Source organism: Scardinius erythrophthalmus (assembly GCF_964197995.2).
Source record: "Scardinius erythrophthalmus genome assembly, chromosome: 19".
Lineage (NCBI taxonomy): Eukaryota > Metazoa > Chordata > Actinopteri > Cypriniformes > Leuciscidae > Scardinius > Scardinius erythrophthalmus.
Window position 1 is genome coordinate 27,280,536 of NC_138239.1, and position 24,378 is coordinate 27,304,913.

The 24,378-nt window shown below is 36.6% G+C and overlaps 2 protein-coding genes across 4 annotated transcripts in view; both read right to left on the minus strand.

Annotated features, from left to right (window-relative positions):
• Nucleotides 1-18,355, minus strand: part of tonsl (tonsoku-like, DNA repair protein) — a 32,247-nt gene extending 13,892 nt beyond the window's left edge. Inside the window, exons 1-17 of the mRNA XM_081347923.1 lie at nt 18,081-18,355; nt 17,393-17,488; nt 17,062-17,204; nt 16,693-16,876; nt 16,415-16,544; nt 14,186-14,357; nt 13,948-14,062; nt 13,625-13,770; nt 11,980-12,132; nt 11,700-11,825; nt 10,206-10,401; nt 8,222-8,277; nt 8,048-8,137; nt 7,822-7,894; nt 7,564-7,727; nt 6,110-6,233; nt 1,595-1,824 (exon numbers count right to left, since the gene is read on the minus strand). Of these exons, the coding sequence (XP_081204049.1) occupies nt 1,595-1,824; nt 6,110-6,233; nt 7,564-7,727; nt 7,822-7,894; nt 8,048-8,137; nt 8,222-8,277; nt 10,206-10,401; nt 11,700-11,825; nt 11,980-12,132; nt 13,625-13,770; nt 13,948-14,062; nt 14,186-14,357; nt 16,415-16,544; nt 16,693-16,876; nt 17,062-17,204; nt 17,393-17,488; nt 18,081-18,120 (2,238 nt within the window). The 5' untranslated portion in view covers nt 18,121-18,355. The remainder of the gene's footprint in view (nt 1-1,594; nt 1,825-6,109; nt 6,234-7,563; nt 7,728-7,821; nt 7,895-8,047; nt 8,138-8,221; nt 8,278-10,205; nt 10,402-11,699; nt 11,826-11,979; nt 12,133-13,624; nt 13,771-13,947; nt 14,063-14,185; nt 14,358-16,414; nt 16,545-16,692; nt 16,877-17,061; nt 17,205-17,392; nt 17,489-18,080) is intronic.
• A 1,181-nt stretch (nt 18,356-19,536) lies between these two features.
• Nucleotides 19,537-24,378, minus strand: part of edrf1 (erythroid differentiation regulatory factor 1) — a 28,021-nt gene continuing 23,179 nt past the window's right edge. For all 3 annotated transcript variants that reach the window (XM_081393794.1, XM_081393796.1, XM_081393795.1), the window contains 6 exons: nt 23,243-23,401; nt 23,007-23,156; nt 22,753-22,906; nt 22,552-22,667; nt 21,696-21,874; nt 19,537-20,276 (listed from right to left, as the gene is read on the minus strand). In XM_081393794.1, coding sequence (XP_081249920.1) covers nt 20,114-20,276; nt 21,696-21,874; nt 22,552-22,667; nt 22,753-22,906; nt 23,007-23,156; nt 23,243-23,401 — 921 coding nt within the window. In that variant the 3' untranslated portion in view covers nt 19,537-20,113. The remainder of the gene's footprint in view (nt 20,277-21,695; nt 21,875-22,551; nt 22,668-22,752; nt 22,907-23,006; nt 23,157-23,242; nt 23,402-24,378) is intronic.

The window sequence follows — 24,378 nt, forward strand, 5'->3', positions numbered from 1 at the left end:
GCGCTCATACCTGTATTTTCTTCCTGTTTTCGGTCAAAGTCCACAGTAGTCGATTGTCGAGTTCACGCGCATAGGTTATCACCTATGTATTTTTGTCGTTGTTCTCTGTATTGACAGCACTCCAAATTTACAAAAAAATGAGCTCAATGTTAAAATTGACTGGAGTTCTCCTTTAAGCGTGATCGCGAATAGGAAAGTCACCATGTCCCTTTAGGGGCTCCGTAGAGTCATTTCCTGTCCGAACATAGTATTCGTCTTTGGGCATATCCCTAGAGATTAGGATCTCAAAACGGAAAAATTGTTTAATTTAGGATTTAGCAAAAGCTTTACTGCAATAAAAATGTATTTTGAAGTTGTAAATAAAATTTCGCTGAAATTTACTAGCAATTTGTGAAAATAGTTTTCAAAGTAAACCCTAGACCAATGTTTTTCTGGTGATGAAAAAATGTGTTTTAAAAAATATCTTTACACTTGAGTTTTCATAAGCCAAATTCATAAGCCAAATCCAGTGTTTTTAACCAATATAATAGACTATAAAATAATTTTTGTGATTATTATTATTTTTTAATTCAACAATAATAAATTGTTACATTGTAATATTTCACTTAATAAAAATTTGAGTAATAATCATTTTATTTTAATATAAAATCACAATAACAATACTTATGTCTTAATTTTTTCATTTTCAAACAGTAACCCATCGATCTTTTATTTTGATAGGTGGCAGGCAAATAAAAATATGAGCTGCTGGTTTCAGAGTGAAGCGCTGCACTGTGTTCATTTACACACGCAGCTCATGAAATCAGAGTCTTAGGGCCGTGACACACCAAGTGAAAGGGCGGGCCGCCGGTGAGCGCTTGTCGGGCTAGGCTTTGCTCTGTGTTCCGCATGTTAGTTGTATTCGGTCTCACGTTGGTGGCAATTCAGCCAATTCAGCATGTTGAATCACTGTCGTTCAGTTTAGCGAACGAGAATAAAAGCGAAGCAAAGGCTGACTCTGAACAGAAGGCTGTTTTAATTTTACATCATCTTACTGAGCATTGCAATATGCGAATATTTTCATAACAACATGAGCCGCCTGAAATTAAGTGATCAGAATGATTGATATTGAAAATGGTAATGGTTAACAGTTTGTACATCTGCAGTCCTTGTTTTTGTTTCTCCTTTTGAATGACGAATATAGACTATTGACACCAGCTAATAAAGAGTTATTTCCTTAAACACAGGCGCAAAACGCACATGCTAGTTGACAGTCAGCAGTAGCCTTTAAGATATTTTCAAGCGCAGCTTTATGGCCCAGATGAAGCTGACGCAAGGCGACAACAGTCAGCTTTCATCACCGCTAGTTCTTTGACGTCGGCTTGTTGTGTCACGGCCTTTGGATTTGCAGAATTTACAGTAAATAAGCAGAGCCATTTTGTGATGATTGAACTAGGAGTGTTAAAGGCTTGCTTCATTAAAATTGGTAGTGCATATATTGATTTAAATGGCAGCCAGCGTGATTTGACAATTGCACCAAGCCATATCACGATATCGATTTTATTTAGATGTATTGTGCAGCCTTAGGAAAAACTGTTCAGAAAAGCAACTTTACCCCATACAGAACATCTACTTCCATCCCTCGTGGCCGGCGGGCTGAACCGGACGTGCCCCTGCGTCTGGGAGCAGAGTCTTTTGGAGTCGGGACAGTCGGAGCGGGACGTGGAATGATGTGCTGGGGTGACGGCGGGGACTCCTTCAACAGTGGTTCTGAATACTCTGCATCAAACAGCTGACTGTCCTGAAGCTCCTTCTGCTGCCGTGAAGCCGTCGATATAACCGAGACTACAGCAGAATAAGAAAATGATTTTACTGAGGTACTGAGATTTCCTTTTTGAAGTACCAACACTTCCAATTCATCTTCCATAAATCAAGTGTTCTTGAACTTTGTCAATCTAATTTAGGTCAATAACTGTAGTGAATTTTAAATAAGAATTTATTTAGTTTCAGTAATTTTGTGTATGTCTCATTTGTTATCATTAAACAGGTCATGACATGGATTTTATTATTTTAAATGTTCCTTGAGGTTGACCTATAACGTTAAAAGTTGTTTTTCACACAAAAAATATAAGAAATTTATATTTATATATACTGTATATATATTTTTTTTTTCTATTTATATTATATTATATTATATACTACGGTCAAAAGTTTTAGATTTGTACGATTTTTGATGTTTTTAAAAGAAGTATCTTCTGCTCACAAAGGCTGCATTTATTTGATTAAAAATACAAACCAAAACAGTAATATTGTGAAATATTATTCCAATTTAAAACAGCTGTTTTCTATGTGAATATACAGCAAAGTGTAATTTATTCCTGTGCATCATTACCAGCATCATTACTCCAGTCTTCAGTGTCACATGATCCTTCAGAAATCATTCTAATATGATGATTTGATGCTCAAGAAACATTTATGATTATTATCAACGTTGAAAACAGTTTTTTACTTTTTTATTTCATGATGCTATGATGAATAGAAAGTTCAAAAGAACAGCATTTATCTGAAATCTAAAGCTTTTGTAACATTAAACACTACCCTTCAAAAGTTTGGGGTTAGTAAAAATTTTATTTTTATTTTTAGGGGAAAGAAATAAAATAAATCAATACTTTTATTCATCAAGGATGAGTTAAACTGATCAGAAGTTACAGTAAAGACATTTATAATGTTAGAAAATATTATATTTAAAATTAAATGCTGTTCTTTTGAACTTTCTATTCATCAAAGAATTTTGAAAAAAAATTGTACACTACTGTTTTCAACATTGAAAATAATAATGAATGTTTTTTTGAGCATAAAATCAGCATATTAGAATGATTTCTGAAGGATCATGTGACACTGAAGACTGGAGTAATGAAAATTCAGCTTTCATCTGAGGAATAAATTACATTTTGTCATTTTAAATTGTCATAATATTTCACAATAATACTGTTTTTTTTATCGTTTTTTATCAAATAAATGCAGCATATATATATATATATATATATATATATATATATATATATGTGTGTGTGTATATATATATATATATGTGTGTGTGTATATATATATATATATATATATATATATATATATATATACACTCCTGAACAAAATCTTAAGACCGGGGGAAACATTGCAAGTATTCGCATTTTGCAATGGTGGATCATACCCGGGTTGTAAAGTGCTGCTTCAGAATGCCAAAAGAAGAAACAGGAGCAAGAGACAAAAAATAGAGTGTAGGCAATTTATTGAAAACTGCATCTAATCTCAAACAGGCTGTTCATCAGCTGATCAAAAGTTTAAGACCATAGCCATAAAAAGGTAAAATCTACACAAAAATATGGCTTTCATGTCATTGTTCTTCAGGCAGTCACACTGACATGATCTCCTGATGGCAAAGGCAAAAAGGCTTTCTCTCTTTGAACGTGGCAGGATTGTTGAGCTGCACAAGCAAGGCCTCTCGCAACGTGCCATTGCTGCCGAGGTTGGACGCAGTAAGACAGTCATTTTACATTTCTTAAAAGATCCTGAGAGTTATGGGACAAAAAAGTCAAGTGGTAGACCCAAAAAAATTTCACCTGCACTGAGCCGAAGGATCCGACGGGTTGTCCGTGAAGACACAGGTCGATCCTCGACCCAAATTAAGGCCCTTACTGATGCTGACTGCAGCCCAATAACCATAAGACGTCATCTGCGAGAGAAGGGCTTCAAGAACAAAAAACGTCTTCAAAGGCCACGTCTCCTCCCACGCCACAAACTTTCCCATTTGGAATTTTCAAGGGAGCACCAAACATGGGACATTAATTAAAAAAAATTTAACCTGGATGGTCCTGATGGCTTCCAACGTTACTGGCATGACAAGGAGATCCCACCGGAGATGTTTTCTACGCGGCACAGTGGAGGAGGCTCCATCATGATCTGGGGTGCTTTTTCCTTCAATGGGAAAATGGAGCTTCAGGTTGTGCAGGGGCGTCAAACGGCGGCTGGCTATGTGGATCTGTTGCAGCGGGCATCCCTCTTGACTGAGGGCCCCCGTCTGTGCGGTAATGACTGGGTCTTTCAACAGGACAACGCTGCAATTCACAACGCCCGCCTGACGAAGGACTTCTTCCAGGAGAATAACATCGCTCTTTTGGACCATCCTGCGTGTTCCCCTGATCTAAATCCCATTGAGAACATTTGGGGATGGATGGCAAGGGAAGTTTACAAAAATGGACGTCAGTTCCAGACCGTGGATGCCCTTCGTGAAGCCATCTTCACCACATGGAGCAACGTTCCCAGCAGCCTCCAGGAAACAGTCACATCAAGCATGCCGAAACGAGTGTTTGAAGTGATCAACAAGAACGGTGGGGCTACTCACTACTGAGTTTTTTGACACTTTTAGTTCTGTTGTGTTTTTTTTTTTTTTTGGGCTATGGTCTTAAACTTTTGATCAGCTGATGAACAGCCTGTTTGAGTTTAAATGCAGTTTTCAATAAATTGCCTAATCTCTATTTTTGTCTCTTGCTCCTGTTTCTTCTTTTGGCATTTTGAAGCAGCACTTATAACCCTGTTATGATCCACTATTGCGAAATGCCTTAAGATTTTGCTCAGGAGTGTATATATATATATATGAGAAAAAATATTATTTTCATCCTTCATTCTGACCCTCTGTCTGAATTGATGCAGTTTTTAGGGGCAGATCATTTAAACCATGTCAGTACGCCAATGTTATGATTGGTTAACGTCGTTGCATAGGAAACCGTATCAAAGCCCACTCGCTGTTGCACGTGAGTTAGTGTTTTGAAAACATTATTCATATAAAACCATAATTTACAGACAAAGCATTATGAAATCATTTACTTAAAGTTTGTGATGCAGCTGCATTCAGATCCAATACAGTTGTCAACAAATGTTTCTATGGGAACTCTCTTTATTACACCCTGACTAAACAAAACGCTCCGAACAAACATTTAATCCTTCGGCATGATCCGGTACGCCGTTAAAATAAACCACTTGTGTTCGATGCTGGGATCCTTCTGAAATCTCTAGAGACGCAAATGAGCTGTTTAAACTGGACGAGTCAAAGCAAAGGTTCTTTCTCTCTTCCATTTGTCCTGTTCTCGGCAGACTCAAGTGTGTAGAGTACGCCAGAAACTCAATGTGCATCTGTAAACTAATTATAATGGGTTATATTTGCTTTCGATGCGACGCTCACATCCAGTGTAGGCAAATGTCAGCCGTTAAGCGACTGATTGCCAGTGGGCGGGGCCTATGGTACGATGATGTAGAACTATTAGTTGATGTCTTGCTCTGGAGGCAGTCATACGCAAATGTGTTTAACCATGTGACGTCACAGATCCCGCAATATCAAAACAGGCCGTTTTTGGAGCTTGATTAAATAAATGCTTTGTTTTAGGGCTGCACGATTAATCGCAATCAACATGGAAATCGCGTTTAAACCGATTTGGATTATTGCGATTATAAATATCGCAAAGGCTGCGTTTATTTTTTTATGTGCAGCTTGTCAGTAACGTACGGCTCTGTGATCAGTATTAAATGCTGCTCCATTTGAAAGCACTGCGAGACTGAGTTACTTATAACGTGAATTTGAAAAAGCATGCGTCAAACATCTTTCTAAACATGAGAAGCATTATTGAACCTCTTGTCCAACAAAAGACAACATTCAGCTACAGCGACAGTATGATGCTCATAGTGATTTCCTGGAATGATGTGTGTTGTCTATTTCTGCGTCGTGGCATATTTGGCGTGTCTGCATGAGAGCGCCCTCTGGTGTTCAGATGGAGCAGCATTTACTACCGATCAGCCTTGCTGCACTCACTGACAAGCTGCGCATAAAATAATCACAGCCTTTGCCAAATCGCGTGCGGTTTCATTTCAATGAATCGATTACTTTGTTTATAATGAGGATGTTTTGAGCTATGAAACCAGCAAGATGTTTTAATGGTACAAAGATCAAGGCAAATATGATTTCTCATGTAATGACCCCTTTAAAACACATTATACATAGAATCAGCTATAAATCATCAGTAAGCCATTAAAAAAAAACCTAGGTTGCATAATACATGAGTATCTTTGATCTCCTCACCGTCTCCTGACAGTGCTCTCTTGATGAGTTTCTCAGTGTCCAAACAATCCTGCTTTGTCTCTTGGTCCAGCTGTCGGCTGTAAGTCTTAAACCACTGACGGAGAGTGTCCAGAGGAGTGAGTCCCTATAAATAAATATGTAAATATAAGACAAATGTGGACAGAATCAACAAAGACAGATGATGAATCAATGGGTTTTGTTCCTGAAAGGAGGATGAAAATACTAGTGTAAGTAGCCTTATATATGCTCAAAAAGCATTTAATTGATTATATACAGTAAAAACAGTAATTCTACGACACATTTAAATAACTGTTTTCTATTTTAATATAATTTAAAATGTAAATTTCTTCCTATGATGACAAAAGCTGCATTTTCACCATCATTACTCCAGTCTTCAGTGTCACATGATCCTTCAGAAATCATTCTAAAATGCAGATTTTCTGCTTAAGAAACATTTCTTGAGCAGAATATAAATATAAATATATATATATTTATATTTATACATATACATACATATATATATATATATATATATATATACAGTGCAATGCATAAGTGAATACACCCATGCTAAAGTTGACTAAAAAGAGGAATAAAAAATCATATTTTGGAAATTGAACTTAATGCCTTAATTTAAAAAATTAGGAAAAATCCAACCTTTAAGGACACCAATTTTCTTTGTGAATGAATAATGTATCATAAATAAATAAATAAATAAATAAATGTTCTTCCTTAAAATACATGGTGCATAAGTGAGTACACCCCTATGTTAAATTCCCATAGAGGCAAAGTATTTTTTTTTTTTTTTATTTAGGATACTATGCATCCTGATAAAGTTCCCTTGGCCTTTGGAATTAAAATAGCCCCACAATAAAAATCTGCCTGCCTCTATGGGAATTTAACATAGGGGTGTACTCACTTATGCACCATGTATTTTAAGGAAGAACATTTATTTATTTATGATACATTATTCATTCACAAAGAAAATTGGTGTCCTTAAAGGTTGGATTTTTCCTAATTTTTAAATTAAGGCATTAAGTTCAATTTCCAAAATATGATTTTTTATTCCTCTTTTTAGTCAACTTTAGCATGGGTGTATTCACTTATGCATTGCACTGTATATATATATACAGATAAGAGTTCAGATGCAAAAGCCTCTAAGTGCCATCTGAAATTATCTTCTAGAATGATAATTTTTATAAAGCTTGTATATTTAAGTTAATTTCACTTAAATGATAATTAATAGGTAATTTGCATTGCCATTTAAGTGAAACTACTGAACTTAAATATACAAGCTTGATAAAAATGACCATTCTAGAAGAAAATTTCAGATGGCACTTAGAGGCTTTTGCATCTGAATATTTACCATATTTATATAAATGCATGCAATTTGAAATGTTTTACATTTGTGTCTATTTGTTAATAGGCATGTGTAGCATTCGTGTTTTCCTGACCTTGCCATTGCGAACAGTGACTGACGCCCCTTTCTGCACCAGCAGTCGAGCTACATTGAAGTGGCCGCAGTTCAGCGTGTCATGCAGGGGTGTGACACCATCACAGTCTCGACCCCCAGGGTCATTAATATTTGCTCCACGTTCCAGCAGAAGAGCTACAATCTCTGAAATAAAAAAATAAAAAAATAAATAATCAGATTTCAGTCTCTCTGATGAGCTATATAACTATTATGAATGTAAACCGGCAGAATACAGCACCTTGATGACCGTAGTTACAGGCCTCATGCAGAGGAGTCCACCCGCAGTAATCCCTCAAGTTAACCGGATGACCCTGTCATAGAACAACAAACAAACATAACAGAGAAAGGTCCATTTTATACATGTTGTAACAACATCCATCAAATATGTCCTCAAGAAGGTCAAAGCCATTTCACTCTTCACTTCACTCTGGTGAAGTACCAACACTGAAAAGAGCCAAACCCACCTGATCAATCAAACACTGAACCTGCTTTACGTTTCCCTCTATACAGGCCCTGTGGAGAACCGTCTCGCCCTTCTCATTCCGTCGGTTCCACTGAACAAGCAACACAGGACAAGATCAAACAATAAAACACACGAGGATGAAGCACAGCATAAACAACAGTCTGTCAGATCTCACCCTCTGCGTCTTCCTCCTGCCCGTGACCATCTTATCATAACCCTCCAGATCATCATCTGCACAGACAGATTATTCACTCACACAGATTTAAATCAATTGTTAATTAACACATTTTGTTAATTGAACATATAACGTAGTAAGAATTACACAGTAAATATTGGATCCAATAATGTTATACCATGGTACTTTGATATATAATATGGCACATATCATAATATTTATGCCAAGGTACTTCAATGGTCTTGCCTGTGATATATACACTCACCTAAAGGATTATTAGGAACACCATACTAATACTGTGTTTGACCCCCTTGCCCTTCATAACTGCCTTAATTCTGCGTGGCATTGATTCAACAAGGTGCTGAAAGCATTCTTTAGAAATGTTGGCCCATATTGATAGGATAGCATCTTGCAGTTGATGGAGATTTGTGGGATGCACATCCAGGGCACGAAGCTCCTGTTCCACCACATCCCAAAGATGCTCTATTGGGTTGAGATCTGGTGACAGTGGGGGCCATTTTAGTACAGTGAACTCATTGTCATGTTCAAGAAACCAATTTGAAATGATTCGAGCTTTGTGACATGGTGCATTATCCTGCTGGAAGTAGCCATCAGAGGATGGATACATGGTGGTCAAAAAGGGATGGACATGGTCAGAAACAATGCTCAGGTAGGCCGTGGCATTTAAACGATGCCCAATTGGCACTAAGGGGCCTAAAGTGTGCCAAGAAAACATCCCCCACACCATTACACCACCACCACCAGCTTGCACAGTGGTAACAAGGCATGATGGATCCATGTTCTCATTCTGTTTACGCCAAATTCTGACTCTACCATCTGAATGTCTCAACAGAAATCGAGACTCATCAGACCAGGCAACATTTTTCCAGTCTTCAACTTCCCAATTTTGGTGAGCTCGTGCAAATTGTAGCCTCTTTTTCCTATTTGTAGTGGAGATGAGTGGTACCCGGTGGGGTCTTCTGCTGTTGTAGCCCATCTGCCTCAAGGTTGTGCGTGTTGTGGCTTCACAAATGCTTTGCTGCATACCTCGGTTGTAACGAGCGGTTATTTCAGTCAAAGTTGCTCTTCTTTCAGCTTGAATCAGTCGGCCCATTCTCCTCTGACCTCTAGCATCAGCAAGGCATTTTCGCCCACAGGACTGCCGCATAATGGATGATTTTCCCTTTTCACACCATTCTTTGTAAACCCTAGAAATGGTTGTGCGTGAAAATCCCAGTAACTGGGCAGATTGTGAAATACTCAGACCGGCCTGTCTGGCACCAACAACCATGCCACGCTCAAAATTGCTTAAATCACCTTTCTTTCCCATTCTGACATTCAGTTTGGAGTTCAGGAGATTGTCTTGACCAGGACCACACCCCTAAATGCATTGAAGCAACTGCCATGTGATTGGTTGATTAGATAATTGCATTAATGAGAAATTGAACAGGTGTTCCTAATAATCCTTTAGGTGAGTGTATGTAAAATCAAGGTACTGTATATGAATAGTAACATATCAAAATGCCAAGGTATTACCATCTGACTGCACTCAGTGTTGTTATTGTTAACAAAACAAACTATTAAAATTTGATTTAGCTAATTAAAAGAAAAGCTGAAATAAAATAAAATATAAAAATTAGACTTAAAAAAGGTCAACGAAAATCAGAAATGTTGCCATGGCCAAAAACTTGTCAAAATAAAATGTCAAGTACTAAAATTACTAAAACTCAAATAAATGAAATAAATACATTAAAGCTAAATAGAAATATTAAAAAGAGAATGAAAATGTCAAAAACACCCATCAAAATTAGTAAAATTTAAATGAAAAATTATAGGATAACAGTAATATAGTAAAAATAGTATATAAAATACTTAATTAAGACTGATACCTCTACAGTACTCTTATCTGCATTGCAATAAACCTCATAAAAATCATTGCTGGTATTAGCATTCTATAAACCTCTGTGTGTTATGTGTGTATTACCGGAGTCAGAGTATTGAATGTCACTGTCCTCCAGTGGTTCACTATTCTCCACCTCCTCTTCTTCATCCTCCTCTTCACTATCTTCCAGTCTCAGGCCGTCCCGCTCACACAGCTCCATTAGCCGGGCCTCTGTGTCGTCACACTGTGGGGAACCACTGCGCCGCTGGGCCTGAACCCACGCTCTCAAAACACGCCTCTGGAATCACATCACAGATGGAATCACATCTTTTATCCAAAGTGACATTTCATATTTGATTAAAGTTTCAGTAACGGAGTTAAGTCTCTTCCTCAAGGACACTATGGTTAGAATTCATGAACCGACCCTTCTGGGGTTCGAACCTCCAACTTTGTCTCAGCAGTCCAGAGTAATCTGTTCATCTTGGTGCACTATATCCAACTCACTATTTCATATTAATGCCAGATTCACTGTGTACATATGTCAAATTAGCTTTATCTTGTCTTTATTTGAGAGAATGTGATTCCCAGTGCACATAGACTTAGAGATGGTACTCAACCAAGATACGTTTTGGCCGCCACAGGTACCGCCAACAGTCAACCACACCATGGAGATAAAAAAAAAAAAAATACTTTCAATAAGATTAAAAAAAAATCACATTCACATAACCAAATCTAGTAATCAAAAGCAGTGTTTGTTACTTTCTTTTTACTCAAACAGTTTTTTATTTCTTTATTTGTGAACAAAAATACTTAAATAGGTTTACAGAACAGAACAAAAGAGTTAAAGTATAAATGTTTTTTTAATTGTATTTTTAAATAAATGATAATAAATTAATGTATGTATTTAAATAAATGTACTTTTAAATAAAAAATAAAAAAACACCTTTAACACTTACAATAAAGTTCCATTAGTTATTAACAATACAATTATTTCTAATGCATTTATTTAGTTAAATTTTAACATTTATTAAAATCAAAAGTTGTATCTGTTACAATTTAATAGACCTGAGCTAACATTAACTAACAATGAACAGTTGTATTTTTATTATTGTTAACAAAGATTAATGAATACTGTAGCAAATGTATTGCTTAGTGTTAGTTAATGCATTAACTATCATAAACTAATAGGACCCTATTGTAAAGTAGTAGCAAAAATAAATAAAATGTAAAAATAAACAAACATACAGCACCAGTCTCATTTTTAATGTTTTTGAAATAAGTCTCTTATCAAGCCTGCATTTATTTGATAAAAAAATCTAGAAAAAAATTGTGATGCAAAGCTGAATTTACAGCATCATTACTCCAGTCTTCAGTGTCACATGATCCTTCAGAAATGTGGAATATGCTGATTTGATAGTTATCAATGTTGGAAACAGTTGTGCTTCTTAATATTTTTTATTAGCTATTAGCCAGGACCACTGACAAACTAAAAAAAATTCAGAAAGTGCACCATATAATCATGAAAACAGTGCATCTCCAGCTCATGAAACCAGTGAGTGAACATCAAGACTTAAGCCTCAAGTTATTTGAACAAACCTGTAGTTTGTTCAGTCCTGATCTCTCAGCACAGCTCAGAGCAGCTCTAAAACTTTCATCAATGGTCTCCATTGGCTGTCCGATCTCCTCCTGACAACCAGTTATATTTAACCATGTCTCACACTCCTGAAAAACACAATAACAAGATAAACATTGAAAAGTGAGGACGTTTGTGCAGTCACTCAGGATGGTGTACAACAGATTTTTCACCAGTGTCTGGTAGTTAATTAGTAGGCAACTTAGCAGTTTGTGAGGAGTCACTCATCTGTGGGTGTGTTACCTCTTTAGGGTTGCCCTGTCTCAGCTTTAACTCTTGTCTGTAATGTTCCACGGCCCTGTGGTGCAGCCGCAGATCTGTGTATGTGGCCGCCAGCGACACGTAAATGACGGCTAACTCACGAGCAGGCTTCCCTAAAGTCTCTGCACACACCAGCTAATACACAAACACATGAAGTAAGAACTTTAAATAAAGGTTATAGTCATACACTGAAAATGAATAAATACATTAAATTACTGTAAAAGCAAATAAAACATTTAATTTCAACTATAAAGAAACTGCAATATATTAGAGTGCCCCTATTAAGCCTTTTCAGATATTCCCTTTCATGAAGTGTGTAATATAGCTGTTTGTGAATGTAAAGTGTTGGTAAAGTTTTAAAAATCAAAGAAGCGATTCTAAACCGGCTGAAACGAGTCGTGCGTAAATCCAGTCTCACTTCCTGCACAAAGCCTAAGTAGTTTTGTAACACATTTGCATAATGCCAGCCTATGCTCTTCATTGGCTGCCCCCGAACGACATTTACTCTGACCCGCCCACGAACACTATGGCTGTTGCTGAGCCCAGGAAGAGTTTGGTTTGTGTTGTCGACTTTACATGCACTTCTGAAGAATGAGGACTCACGCTGGAATTCATACAGTAAAACCGACATCATCATTACTGTTCATTTAACTGCGTAACAAGTGCTGAGGAAGATCCGGAGCTGGAATTCGGATATATGGCCGTTTCGTTTTCAAGACCAATCCACAACAGACTGGGAATTCTGACCAATCAGAGCAGAGTAGGCTCTCGGAGAGGAGGGGTTTAGAAAGACCGGATCCTTTGATTGAACCGTTTCAGACAGTAGGCGCGTTTCCATTAAAGATTTGAGCAAAACTTTTGCGATTTTTTTCGAAATATCTATTGCGAAATGACGGCGTTTCCATTAACCAATGTTATGCGACTAAAACGTCATTTTTTCCTCTCGCGATAAGTCATTCCAAAAATCATGGCAACGGACGTTGGTAAGTTTATATATATCACAGCCACGTACCGCACTAGACATTATTATTCTTATTAATGGAAGGAAATGTAGGCGTGTTATCCAAGCATTAATGGCAAGGAAAGACCATTAAGAGCGGCACATATGAGGTGTTTCTGGGGTTTTCTCACTCATTTCTGCTCCGAGGTCTTGATTGTGGCGTTTCTTTGAGGTTTAGAATCCAGTATTTCTGTCATTCTTTTGTCTTATATGAATTTAATAAAGAACTCTGTCTCGTATTCTGTCCAAACACACCGCGCCTTCTAAGTCAGCTGACCTGTAAATGCGCAAAAACTGTTTCCATTGCAGTTTTGCGAAATATCACTTTTTCGAATTGCCTGAAAAACCACCTCATGTGAGCGTAAAAACTTTTTTTTACGATAAATGGGAGTTTTTGCGAAATTGACGTGTTTCCATTGGGCGTATTTTCAATTCGCAATTTCAGTTTGCGCAATTTGAAGGGTAATGGAAACGCAGCTACTGTGAGAAAAGCGGTGATGCTGCAATGTATATTTTTTACCTTGGATGCATGTAAATATTGTAGGAGACCTCCAAAACTAAATTTGGAACCTATAAAATAGCATAATGGGGGCACTTTAATTGTTTTTGGGTGTATTGTACACTTACTTGTGTTTGATAAGCTTCCAGAGCTTTGCTATAGCAGCCCACTTTACAGTAAAGATCTCCCAACTGCTCTGACAGATCCATGGCCTCATGGGAAAACTTATCCGTCACTTCTGCTGCCGTCTGCTCCAGCTGACAGCCACGGATCGCTGCATCAGACACATGTTCAGTCAAACGCTATGCGTCATGAAAAGCCACAGAGCTTTAATTTAGCATCTTCTAACTGAAAAATCAGCATTCAGCCACAAGCTGTGCAGCTTTAAGAGACAAAACGCTGTTAGATCTCGTGATCTGGCAAAATCGCTCACAGCTGTTCTTAATCTCACCGTGTTTGAAATCTTTCTTGACGGCCTCACGTTCAGAGGGCTGCTGGGAGCCCAGACAGAACGCTTTCTTCAGAGAACGCCGCGCCGCCGCAAAGTCACCAAGATGAAGCAATATCTGAACAGGTGCACAGGAAAAAAGAAATACACCTGTCAAAAATCATTAAAAGGGACGGAAATAACAAACCATGCAGGAACATGTTGATCACTTTGCTGTTTGGAGATGCGGTGGGATTATCACCTTGCCGATACTGTGGAAGCACTCGCTCTCACTGAACTTGTCCTTCATTTTGCGGGCACATTCTTTAGACTGCTCAAAACAGCGCATGGCACGCGAGTGCTGCCCGTTTCGGAAGTGAATGCTGCCCAGGTTGAAGTTGGCACGATACAGATCCTCTAGGAGGTTGTTTTTCCTAGAAGAAAAGACATCAGATATCCAAAAAATGGTTTTGTACCAAGACATACGTAATGAGTTCTCTCTCAACTACAATATTTTGGTTAATTAATAAACTTTATTTCAGGCCCAGATCCATAACACAATAAAAAACACATGTTATAAAGTGTTGAAACTCAGTATTGTATTCATTTAAAAAAACATTCTTAGCCTAAAAAACAAGGTTGACCTTATAATGTTGCATGTAAATATTTAAAATCTCCCCGTAGTCAGTAATTATATATCTTGAAACTCATCTTTGATCACCAAAATGACATTTAAAAGTTCTTTACTGTGAAAAAAACATTTCTTCATGCTTTTAAATAGCTTGAATTTAACTCTACACCCTTGCTTCATTTAGTATACGCAGATCTATGAATATGCTAATTAGCCCGTCTCCACTCAGTCCTGCCAGCTCAGAGATACACTCGCTGCACAATGGTATCGCTCTTTACAATGTCGGACACATAATAGGGCTGTCAAACGATTAATCGCGATTAATCGCATCCAAAATAAAAGTTTGTTTTTACATAATACATGTGTGTGTACTGTGTATAATTATTTTCTATATATAAATACACACACATGCATGTATATATTTAAGAAATATTTGCATGTATATACTGTGTATATATATTTATATTATATATAATTTATATTATATATAAATATTTTATATATAAATAACACATTTTCTTAATATATATATATATATATATATATGCATGTGTGTGTATTTATATATAGAAAATAATTATACTCCGTACACAGACATAAATTATGTAAACACAAACTTTTATTTTGGATGCGATTAATCGCGATTAATCGTTTGACAGCCCTAACACATAACGGTAATTAATATGATTAGCCTTCTGCTTGACAACGTTATCAAACAGCTAATGATGTGTTGCTAATGTTACACAAGCCATGTTCCCGTTCGCCATCTCAGAGGCTCACAGCTGCCATCTAAAAACCAGTACCCTTAGAAACGCTTTGAACAACTCAGAACGTCAGTGAAGAAAGACATATAGTTCATCATCATAACATTGTAATATACATCATACACATGCTATATTGCTAAATCTACCTGATTTTTCATATCAACAGAAAAATATCCTATAACCTGGGATAACCTGGCATCTCTCGAGACTCCCCTGCTAGTTCGCGGTTAATGTTATGCTAAAGCCAGCCGGCACGTTGACGTGATTGGTTACAAGGTAGTTTGTGACGTCAGAAACACCAGCGATTTTAAACAGCGTTTTTGAGAACTTGTTCACTGCAGTTTTAAGGAGAAAATACTCAGCAATGGTGTTGACTTATGACTTTGCACATGGTTTGTCTTAAAGCATATTAAAAACATCACATAGACATAAACAACATTAAAAGCTTGATTTTTCACTTTAAAATAACTATTATTATTTTTATTTAATTATATAAACTTTTTTTTTTTCAACTTGTTGGCTTTTTCATGGGAAGAAACTGGTTAAATTGTAGCCAAAAAAAAGTATTTATCTTCACACAAAAAAATCTAAAACTAAATATGTTGTTGCTTAGAAAAAAGAGAGAATTGGTAAAGGTTCTGAAATAAAAAAAGAAAAGCATTTATTTGATATAGAAATCTATAAATGTCTTTACTTTCACTTTTGTGTTCTTGCTGAATAAAGTATTTTGTGTATCACGGTTTCCATAAAGATTCCACAAAGCATTGACAATAATAATAAATGTTTCTTGAGGAGCAAATCAGTATATTAGAATGATTTCTGAAGGATCATGTGACACTGAAGAATGGAGTAATGATGCTGAAAATACAGCTTTGAATCACAGGAATAAATTACATTCTAATATATTCAAATAGAAAACAGTTATTTTAAATTGTAATAATATTTCACAATCCTACTTTTTTTTAACTGTATTTTAAAATAAATGCAGCCTTAGTGATCATAAGTGACTTCTTTCAAAAACATAAAAAAATATTAACCTTAATTATTCCAAACCTTTTCCCCATTTTTGTTCGTTTATAGACAAACGTTTTCTTACTCTGCGATGTAGATGCTCTGTCGTATGAGGTCACTGCAGCGTTGCGGTTCCTTCATGCCATCATACACACAGCCCAGATTCAGCAGGAGACGGGCCTTCATCTCACTGAGCTCTCGCGACGTCACTGTACCTGCAGAAACAGAGACAAACAACCAGTTATACAGTATACATACAATGTTTTCTTTTCAGGAAACATGGCAGATTATCACATTTCTAGTAGTGTGTCATTCTGAGCAGGTTAACCGTGTCATTTTGAATATCTAAAATCATTTTTTAACCTTCTAGACGCTCATCTACAATGGCCAAACTCTTCATGAACGCATCTTCAGCATGCTTCAAGCTGTCCCGTGAATGGTCCGAGTCAAAGAGGAAGAGGTATGTTCTCCCAATAGTGGCCAGTGCCCTCTGCTCCTCTGCTGCATCATGCACAGATCGAGCCAGATTCAGGTGAAGCCTCTGGTGCTGAGAGAGAGAGAGAGAGAGAGAGAGAGAGAGAGAGAGAGAGAGAGAGAGAGAGAGAGAGAGAGAGAGAGAGAGAGAGAGAGAGAGAGAGAGAGAGAGAGAGAGAGAGAGAGAGAGAGAGAGAATGTGTGAATGACTGCACTCCATGCACTGACTACCCTTCTAGCTAGTATGTATTTGCAAACCTTCAGAGCAGCTTCAATGTTCCCCAGTTCTGCATAGCACTCTCCAATCTTCCTATTGGCTACAGCAGATCCAATCACATCATGCAAAATCTCAGACAGCGCCAATTCCTGCCGATGCTCCTCGATAGCAGCTCGATAGTCACCTAGAAGAAACAAGTGCCAGACAGATTGTCACATAATACATTCATTCAGTGAACATCTGTCACAATAATGATCCTCATAATCATAATGATGACAGCTCAGAGAGCAAACCTTCTAGGGTTTGAACCTACAGCTTTGACTAGTCCACTTTTATTCTAAAGTCTCCTAAGGGCTTAATTGTCTGTTTTACCTGTTTTAGCGAAAACTTCCCCCAGCTGATTGCACAGACTGGCTTCCTCTTTCAGGTTATTGCCGCTCTGGGCTTTACTCTTGGCCTTCTGTAGTACTGCAAACACATGAAATTAATAATGATAGTTTATTATATGCATTCTGTATTATGTGCATGTGTGTATGTATAAAAACAGTCAAAAAAGTTTAATTCATATGTTTAAATAAATAACTAATATATATATATATATCTTGTATTATATATCATATATTAAACTAACATTATACTAAACCATAATTATTAAAATAAACAAATACATAATAATTAACTATATATTATAGTAAATGTATATACATGCACTCACACACACACACACACACACACACACATACATACATACATATATATATATATATATATATATATATATATATATATAAATAAATAAATTCTAGTACATAAAATACAAGTCATTACATTAAAGAAATATGTATAAATTGTATACATACATAACGTTACACATTTCTAACTGACATGTAACGTTACATTATGTAAACAAACAAAAAAGCAAACTAATAAATACGTGGATGTGGTTTACATTAAAATACAAAATTTTCATTAGAATTGACTTACATATGACAATAAATCACAGATCTTAAACCAATGGACAGAAATAATATTATTGATGATTTTATAGGTAATAACTTACGCTTGATTTCTTTTGTAACGTTAGACGTCATCCTGTCCATTTACCAGGACCTCCACAGCGGATTACTACAAACTTACGCGCATCTAATGAATAACCAACACTACCCGCGCGCGAACAGCTGTAATACTATAAATCACGTCCTCATTGATTGCTTTATATCGGATTTAAAGCTGATCAATACTTATGATCGTCTATTTTCATTGATGTGTTGATTCTTTCAAAGCGGCGCGCCAAAGTTCACGGTACGGAAACATTGAGAGACGCTGATTGGCTACTGCAGGTGACGTCAGGAGTCTCCCAAAATTCTCTTTCTGAAAATGTCCATACCGAGTGGCCATCTTGATAAGGACATTGTCATTCAGGTTTTTTCCAGTTTATTAAAAACTAAAAGCCAAATAGGCCGATGAATTACACGTATAAGATAAGAAATCTCCTTTTATTCTGATTACGAGTCGTCTCAACAATATTTATTGAATATCATAAAATTCTTAAACCAAGTTTATTTGAGAGGAACAGGTGTTACTATTATCAATTAATGGGACTAAAGTGTCGCTACTCATGTATTTCATTTTCCTTCTTCCTAGAAGTGTTTTTATGATTATAAAATCATGTTTTTAAGCTTATAGTTTTGGGCTTAAATTTGGGGGAACATATACATAACATACCTTTCATATTTATGTTAAACATATTTAAATTAGCCTACTAATAAAATTACACTGGGCTTGCAAAATTACACCAGTTACAAGTACAGTAGTGTTAAAAAGTGATGTTCGGAGGGAATATTTGCACAATATTGGCTTTTAATGACACTTCAGGCTCCATTAAATAATCAAAATATGAGGAGTATGTTATTGGGAAGAAGAATACACTAAACGTGGTTAAATGACAAAATTATTGGCGGGGGGGGGGGGAGCATATATTGACTACAATGTAATCAGTTATTAATATTTTGTTAGTTCTCCCTTGTTTTTAATTTCAGCAGCCATTCTCCTGGGTATTGGCTTACCAAACTTTGTGCATATGTCATTCTTAACTTTTTTTCAATCCTTTCAATCTTCCCAAAGTTGAGTTTCATTGAAAGATCTGCATGACTTATCACAACTCAGCTTTGTAATTTCCTAAAGGTTTTCAATGGCTTTAAGGCCAGGAGACTGAGGAGGCCACTTGAAGACTTCAAAATGCTGAGCATGGACACTTTAATTGCGTGCAACTTTGTTCATGCGCTGTGTTTGAGATCGTTATAAAGTTGGAAAATACACATTTGATCTCCACTATTTGGTTAAGATTGTGTTCAGCAGATATTGGTCCATTTTCAAAGTGCCAGCATACAGCAACTATAAATCCTTCAAACACCTGCTGTAGACATGCGTCCCCAATAAAATATTAAAGAAGCAGACAATTTTCCTAGGACATCACTTTGTAAACAGTTGTTTCAGTTATGAAAAAACACGACACTGACTTTGAACAGATTTGAAATTTATTGAAGACTTTAAAAAGTCAAGCCATCCCAAATGTTCACAATACTGTATCTGGATAATCACCTGTTGCATTGTCTTTTACTAAATTATTGCACTTTTGTTTAAATTGAAAACCTGCATTCTTTTAAAATCTAAATAAAAATCAAGAGCTTATTTATGCACCAGAAACAGAAAAGCCTGTGAGTGTACCTTCCAATAAAAAGTGTGTAAAACAAAACCACATTCACATTTTGTACATATCACCCATTAGCAATAAATATCAGCTCTACAAACAACTGTACAGTTTGTTTATTCTCATAATGATTTCATTAAAGAAAAAAGAAATCATCTAGTTAGAGTCTGTCAACTCTTGTAGGAAGTCCAGCACAATTGGAGCATAAGAAAGGCACTGCTGGTGAGGGTTATAGTTCACATTTTTATACCAGGTCACTTTTCGAACCTTTTTTGTAACATTGTGTAAAAGCCTGATTGTTTTAACTCCAAACTGCTGCATGCTTGGCATTAATGAGGCCAGGAAGCTAAAGAGTCCTTGCTCAAACCAGTTGGATTTGATTCTCAAGATGACGATCTTGCTTCATCACTTCCTGTGGGAGGGTTTAGCTGATCCAGCAGCTCCAGGAAAAGGGAAACCCGCTGGGTGAGCGGGACCGACTTTTCAGCCCGTAGAAGGCAAGAATATACGTTCTTGTAGATCTTCACCTGCTCCTCTTCTTTACCACTGCATATGAAAACACAAAACCATCACACACACAATTTATTATTTCTATATGATCTGTTGCAGTGATTTTATCATTGACTTTTGAATTGAATTGAAAAAACAAATTTACATTACTTGGAATAAATTAAAGGGATACTTCACCTCTGGAAAGATGAATGTGTATTTAAAATAGGTCATTTATGTAGAAGAAATGTGAAGAAATTTTTGAATTTGGAGCTTTCTAGACTGAGAAAAGCCAGAAAATGTATTTTTGGCTTATGTGGATGAAACATAAGCCACATAAGCCAAAAATTACCACGCCTACCGGTAAGAAAGCGCAGTTGAAAACAACAAGGCTAGGCTACTAGTGAGTCTCCGTGACGAGTTTGCCCAGGATTGAGATTGCCCAAAATATCCGGGATTCGGCTTTTGCGTTCTACAGTGGCCATTCATCATGTTTACTGTGGCGAGCAGGACGAGGCTGACGGCCGCGGGAGAACGGCGCGAGGCCGGTGGCGTCATTACTGAGACGAGCCGGGTCTCGCATCTCTCACGGAGGAGCGGGAATTTTCTTAGCAATGTTAAAACGCACATCAACCGATCACTTGTTTAGCGTTCATGTAAACACTACATTTAGATTCACCAATCGGAATGAATTCAGTTAGATTGAAAGGTGTGCATGTAAACAATGAATGGCAACCGCAGAACGCAAAAGCTGAATCCCGGACATTTTGGACGATCTCGACGGCCGGACGTGTCCGGGAAAAAGAGGATGGTAACCCCTACTACTCAGCTTTCTCCTACTACTCCGCTTTCTCCACAAAACAAGAGCATGCTAGCTTTGCTTCCAAAGAAAGATGTCTGACACTATGTGTACATTCTGTGAGTGAGATCCCAACCTCTATGGGCGGGTTGAACACATGCGGAACAGCCCCTACTACTGGCTGTAGTCTTTAGCCTCTGGCCAGAAAATCCTCCGATGACGCAAAATGACGATTTTTGCGTCATCGGAGGATTTTTTCCAGACAAAAAATACATAAATCTCTCCTCTCAGGGGGATATGAGGGTGGAAAGCACGGTAATTCGAAAATACTACAGGTTTTCTACTAATACAAAGCTTAATGCTAAATCCTGAAGTATCCCTTTAAATGATCAGAAGTTAAATATTTAAATATTTAAAACTTATTTTGTTTCAGTTAGTTCCAAAGGAAAAAGTTCTCATAAGTACTGAAATGACTAAAACTGAAATAAAAAATAATAATAAATTAAACAGACATAAATAATTAATAAATAAGTAATATTAAAAACTAATTCAAAATATTAACAGACACTAAGATAGAAATGATAATAAAACAACACTGATCTGTAGCATAAATTGAGATGGAATATGGTACTTCCTCAAGTATATTGCTGGAGTATGTATCTTTTTGTATCCCTCACCTGAGTTTACGTTTGCTTGCAGTGCTGAGTTTAATCAGTTGCAGCAACAGGAAGGAGAAACTGGGCTCGAAGACGCCAATTAATTTCACAACCTCTTCTGTGTTCAGCTCAGAGGAGGAAGAGCCGTCGGAAGCCTCATGGAGTTCTTCAGGTTTGTCAGAGTCCTCTGCGGTCAATATCTGTCAACATACGTCACACAAGAGTGGAAAGAGAACAGTTATTATTATTTATAATAAAAATTAGAATTATTATACAAATGAAAATCTTAAAATAATAATAATGTTAATAAAATACACCTTTATCCAAAGGGAATTACAAATAATAGTAAATATAATAATCATTAATTCATAATAATAATAATAATAATAATTAAAAACAATCTTAATATAATGCACTTTCATTTAAGGGACTTAAATGAACAATTATTATTGTTATTATAGTAATGATAATAAATGTTAACAATCTTCAAGTAATAATCTTAATATTAAACACTAACATCTAATGAACTTACAAAGAAATTATTATTTTTAATAAATATATACATATATAAATATAGCCCTATTAATAGGGCTGTCAAGAAATTAAATGTGTAAATTACATGATGTGTCGATTAATTAATCAAATTAATTGCAAATTAATCATACATCAATTTTGGCTAATAAAAACTCATTATTGTGTTAGACGATAAAAGCATTGATTAGACATTAGAAAAAGTAGCTTTAGAAAGAAAGATTTTGATTCAACATAGATTTTATTACACATAAACTAAACCATATAATATCAGAAACTTTTATCCATGTATTTCCAAATGAGTAATAATACTAACAATAATGTGTGTGTATGTTTGTGTATATACTTTTTCCTGTTGCTCCAGCAGCTCTTTATGAATGAGTTGGAATGCCTGACGTGTTTCACTCATGATCTCCAGAGCTCCCGTCAAAGTCTTCAGCTTCACGGCACTGCTGTTCTGACCTGGAACACACAAACGCACAAGAGAACATCCAGTCTGAGGTTCGACCTCTTATGGCTGATATTTCCTGCAGTGTGCGCTTCTTACCCGCCATGGTGAACTCAGCGAAGGCCACTCTCTCCAGAAGCGTGCGGAGAAGCTCACACGGAGCGTCACTCAGACTCACAAAGAGCCGCACAGCCTTACTGTAATGCTGCTCTGCCAGAGCTTTGTGCTGTTTACGAACGCTTTCGTCTCCAACCTGAGAGACAGAGAGAGAAATGGGAGGAACGGTCCATGTGGGAACGTGTTAAGGCTTATTGTGTGCTGAAGACCCGTGATTGATGATGATGATGATGTACCTGGTTGCGGTAGCAGCTGTGGTACATTGAAGCCAGTCTATGGTGGATGGTGGCAGCTCTGTACTGGTAGAGCGGCTGGCGAGCGGACTCCGTGTGCAGGTCGCAGTACCTCAGAGACTTCATCATGGTCTCTGTGACTTCCCTCTCGATCTGAAACGCATTACGCTCATGTCAGGTGGATTTCATCATTTCTTCACAGCAGTGTGTACAGACTAAATAATGTGTGTGTGTTGTACCTGTTCCTGTGCTTTACGGGATAGCGGAGCGTAGTCCTGGAGGAGTGTGGCCAACGTGAAATACGTAGTAGAGAGTTCCCAGTTCACAGAGTCCCAGACGGCTGAGTGACTCTCCCTGCAGCCCAGAGACTTCAGCGCCCTCTGGTAATAATCTATCGCCTATTGAGGGACACCGAGAGAGAGATTCCTTTTTATGGATGATTTCTTACATTTACATTAATTCAATTAGCAGACATTTTTATTATTTAAAGGTACTTGAAATTATTAATGATGATAATAATAATAGTAATAATTATCAACATAATTACTATTATTTATATTATTATTCTTAATATAAGACATTTTTATCCAAGTGATGTACAAAGGAGAAATTATTATAATTATTATTATGAACAATCTTAATATAAGACACTTATATTCACTTTTTATCCATCTACAAGATAAATTATTAATAATTTTCATTTGTAGGTGGATGAAAGTAGATAAGTGTCTTCTATTACGATTATTGTATTAAGATTAATATGTATTATTAGTATTACTATTATAATATTTTATTAACAATCTTAAACGTACAGTATGGGATTTTTTCTCCACTTGGGGTCGCTAACCTCTTTACAATAACAAAGGTGTAGTTTGATGACGCAACACATGCTAAGAATTATGGATCTTGTTGTCAACGTCAAGCCGGCCGATCTAATAATGTTTATGGATGACTGAATACATCGATGTTTTTATCATGACTGTGATATGAAGCAGTTCAGGATTGCTAAGAGACAGATATCAGCTCCACACACGACGCGAGTCCCGCGGATATAAAAGGTATATGGACATTTCATTCTACTGAACTACACGCAAGAGCAGAATTACTACTCACAGGTCAGTTTATTAGACAGATTAAACTTGAACACTAAACTGCATTTGAATGTGTTGAAAAGTATGTGTATGTGTTAGTTTGTCTGTATGAGACTAGCAGTAAGCTAGATCAAAATTAGAATAACATACAGATCATATTCTAACATTTTATCATTGTTGAACTAACGTTATATAACATTGATTAGTTTTATGTAAATGTGCTCACCTGTTTAATAAAGTACATGTAGAAGCGGTCGAAGTCTCGGACGTGGAGCTCTCGTTTA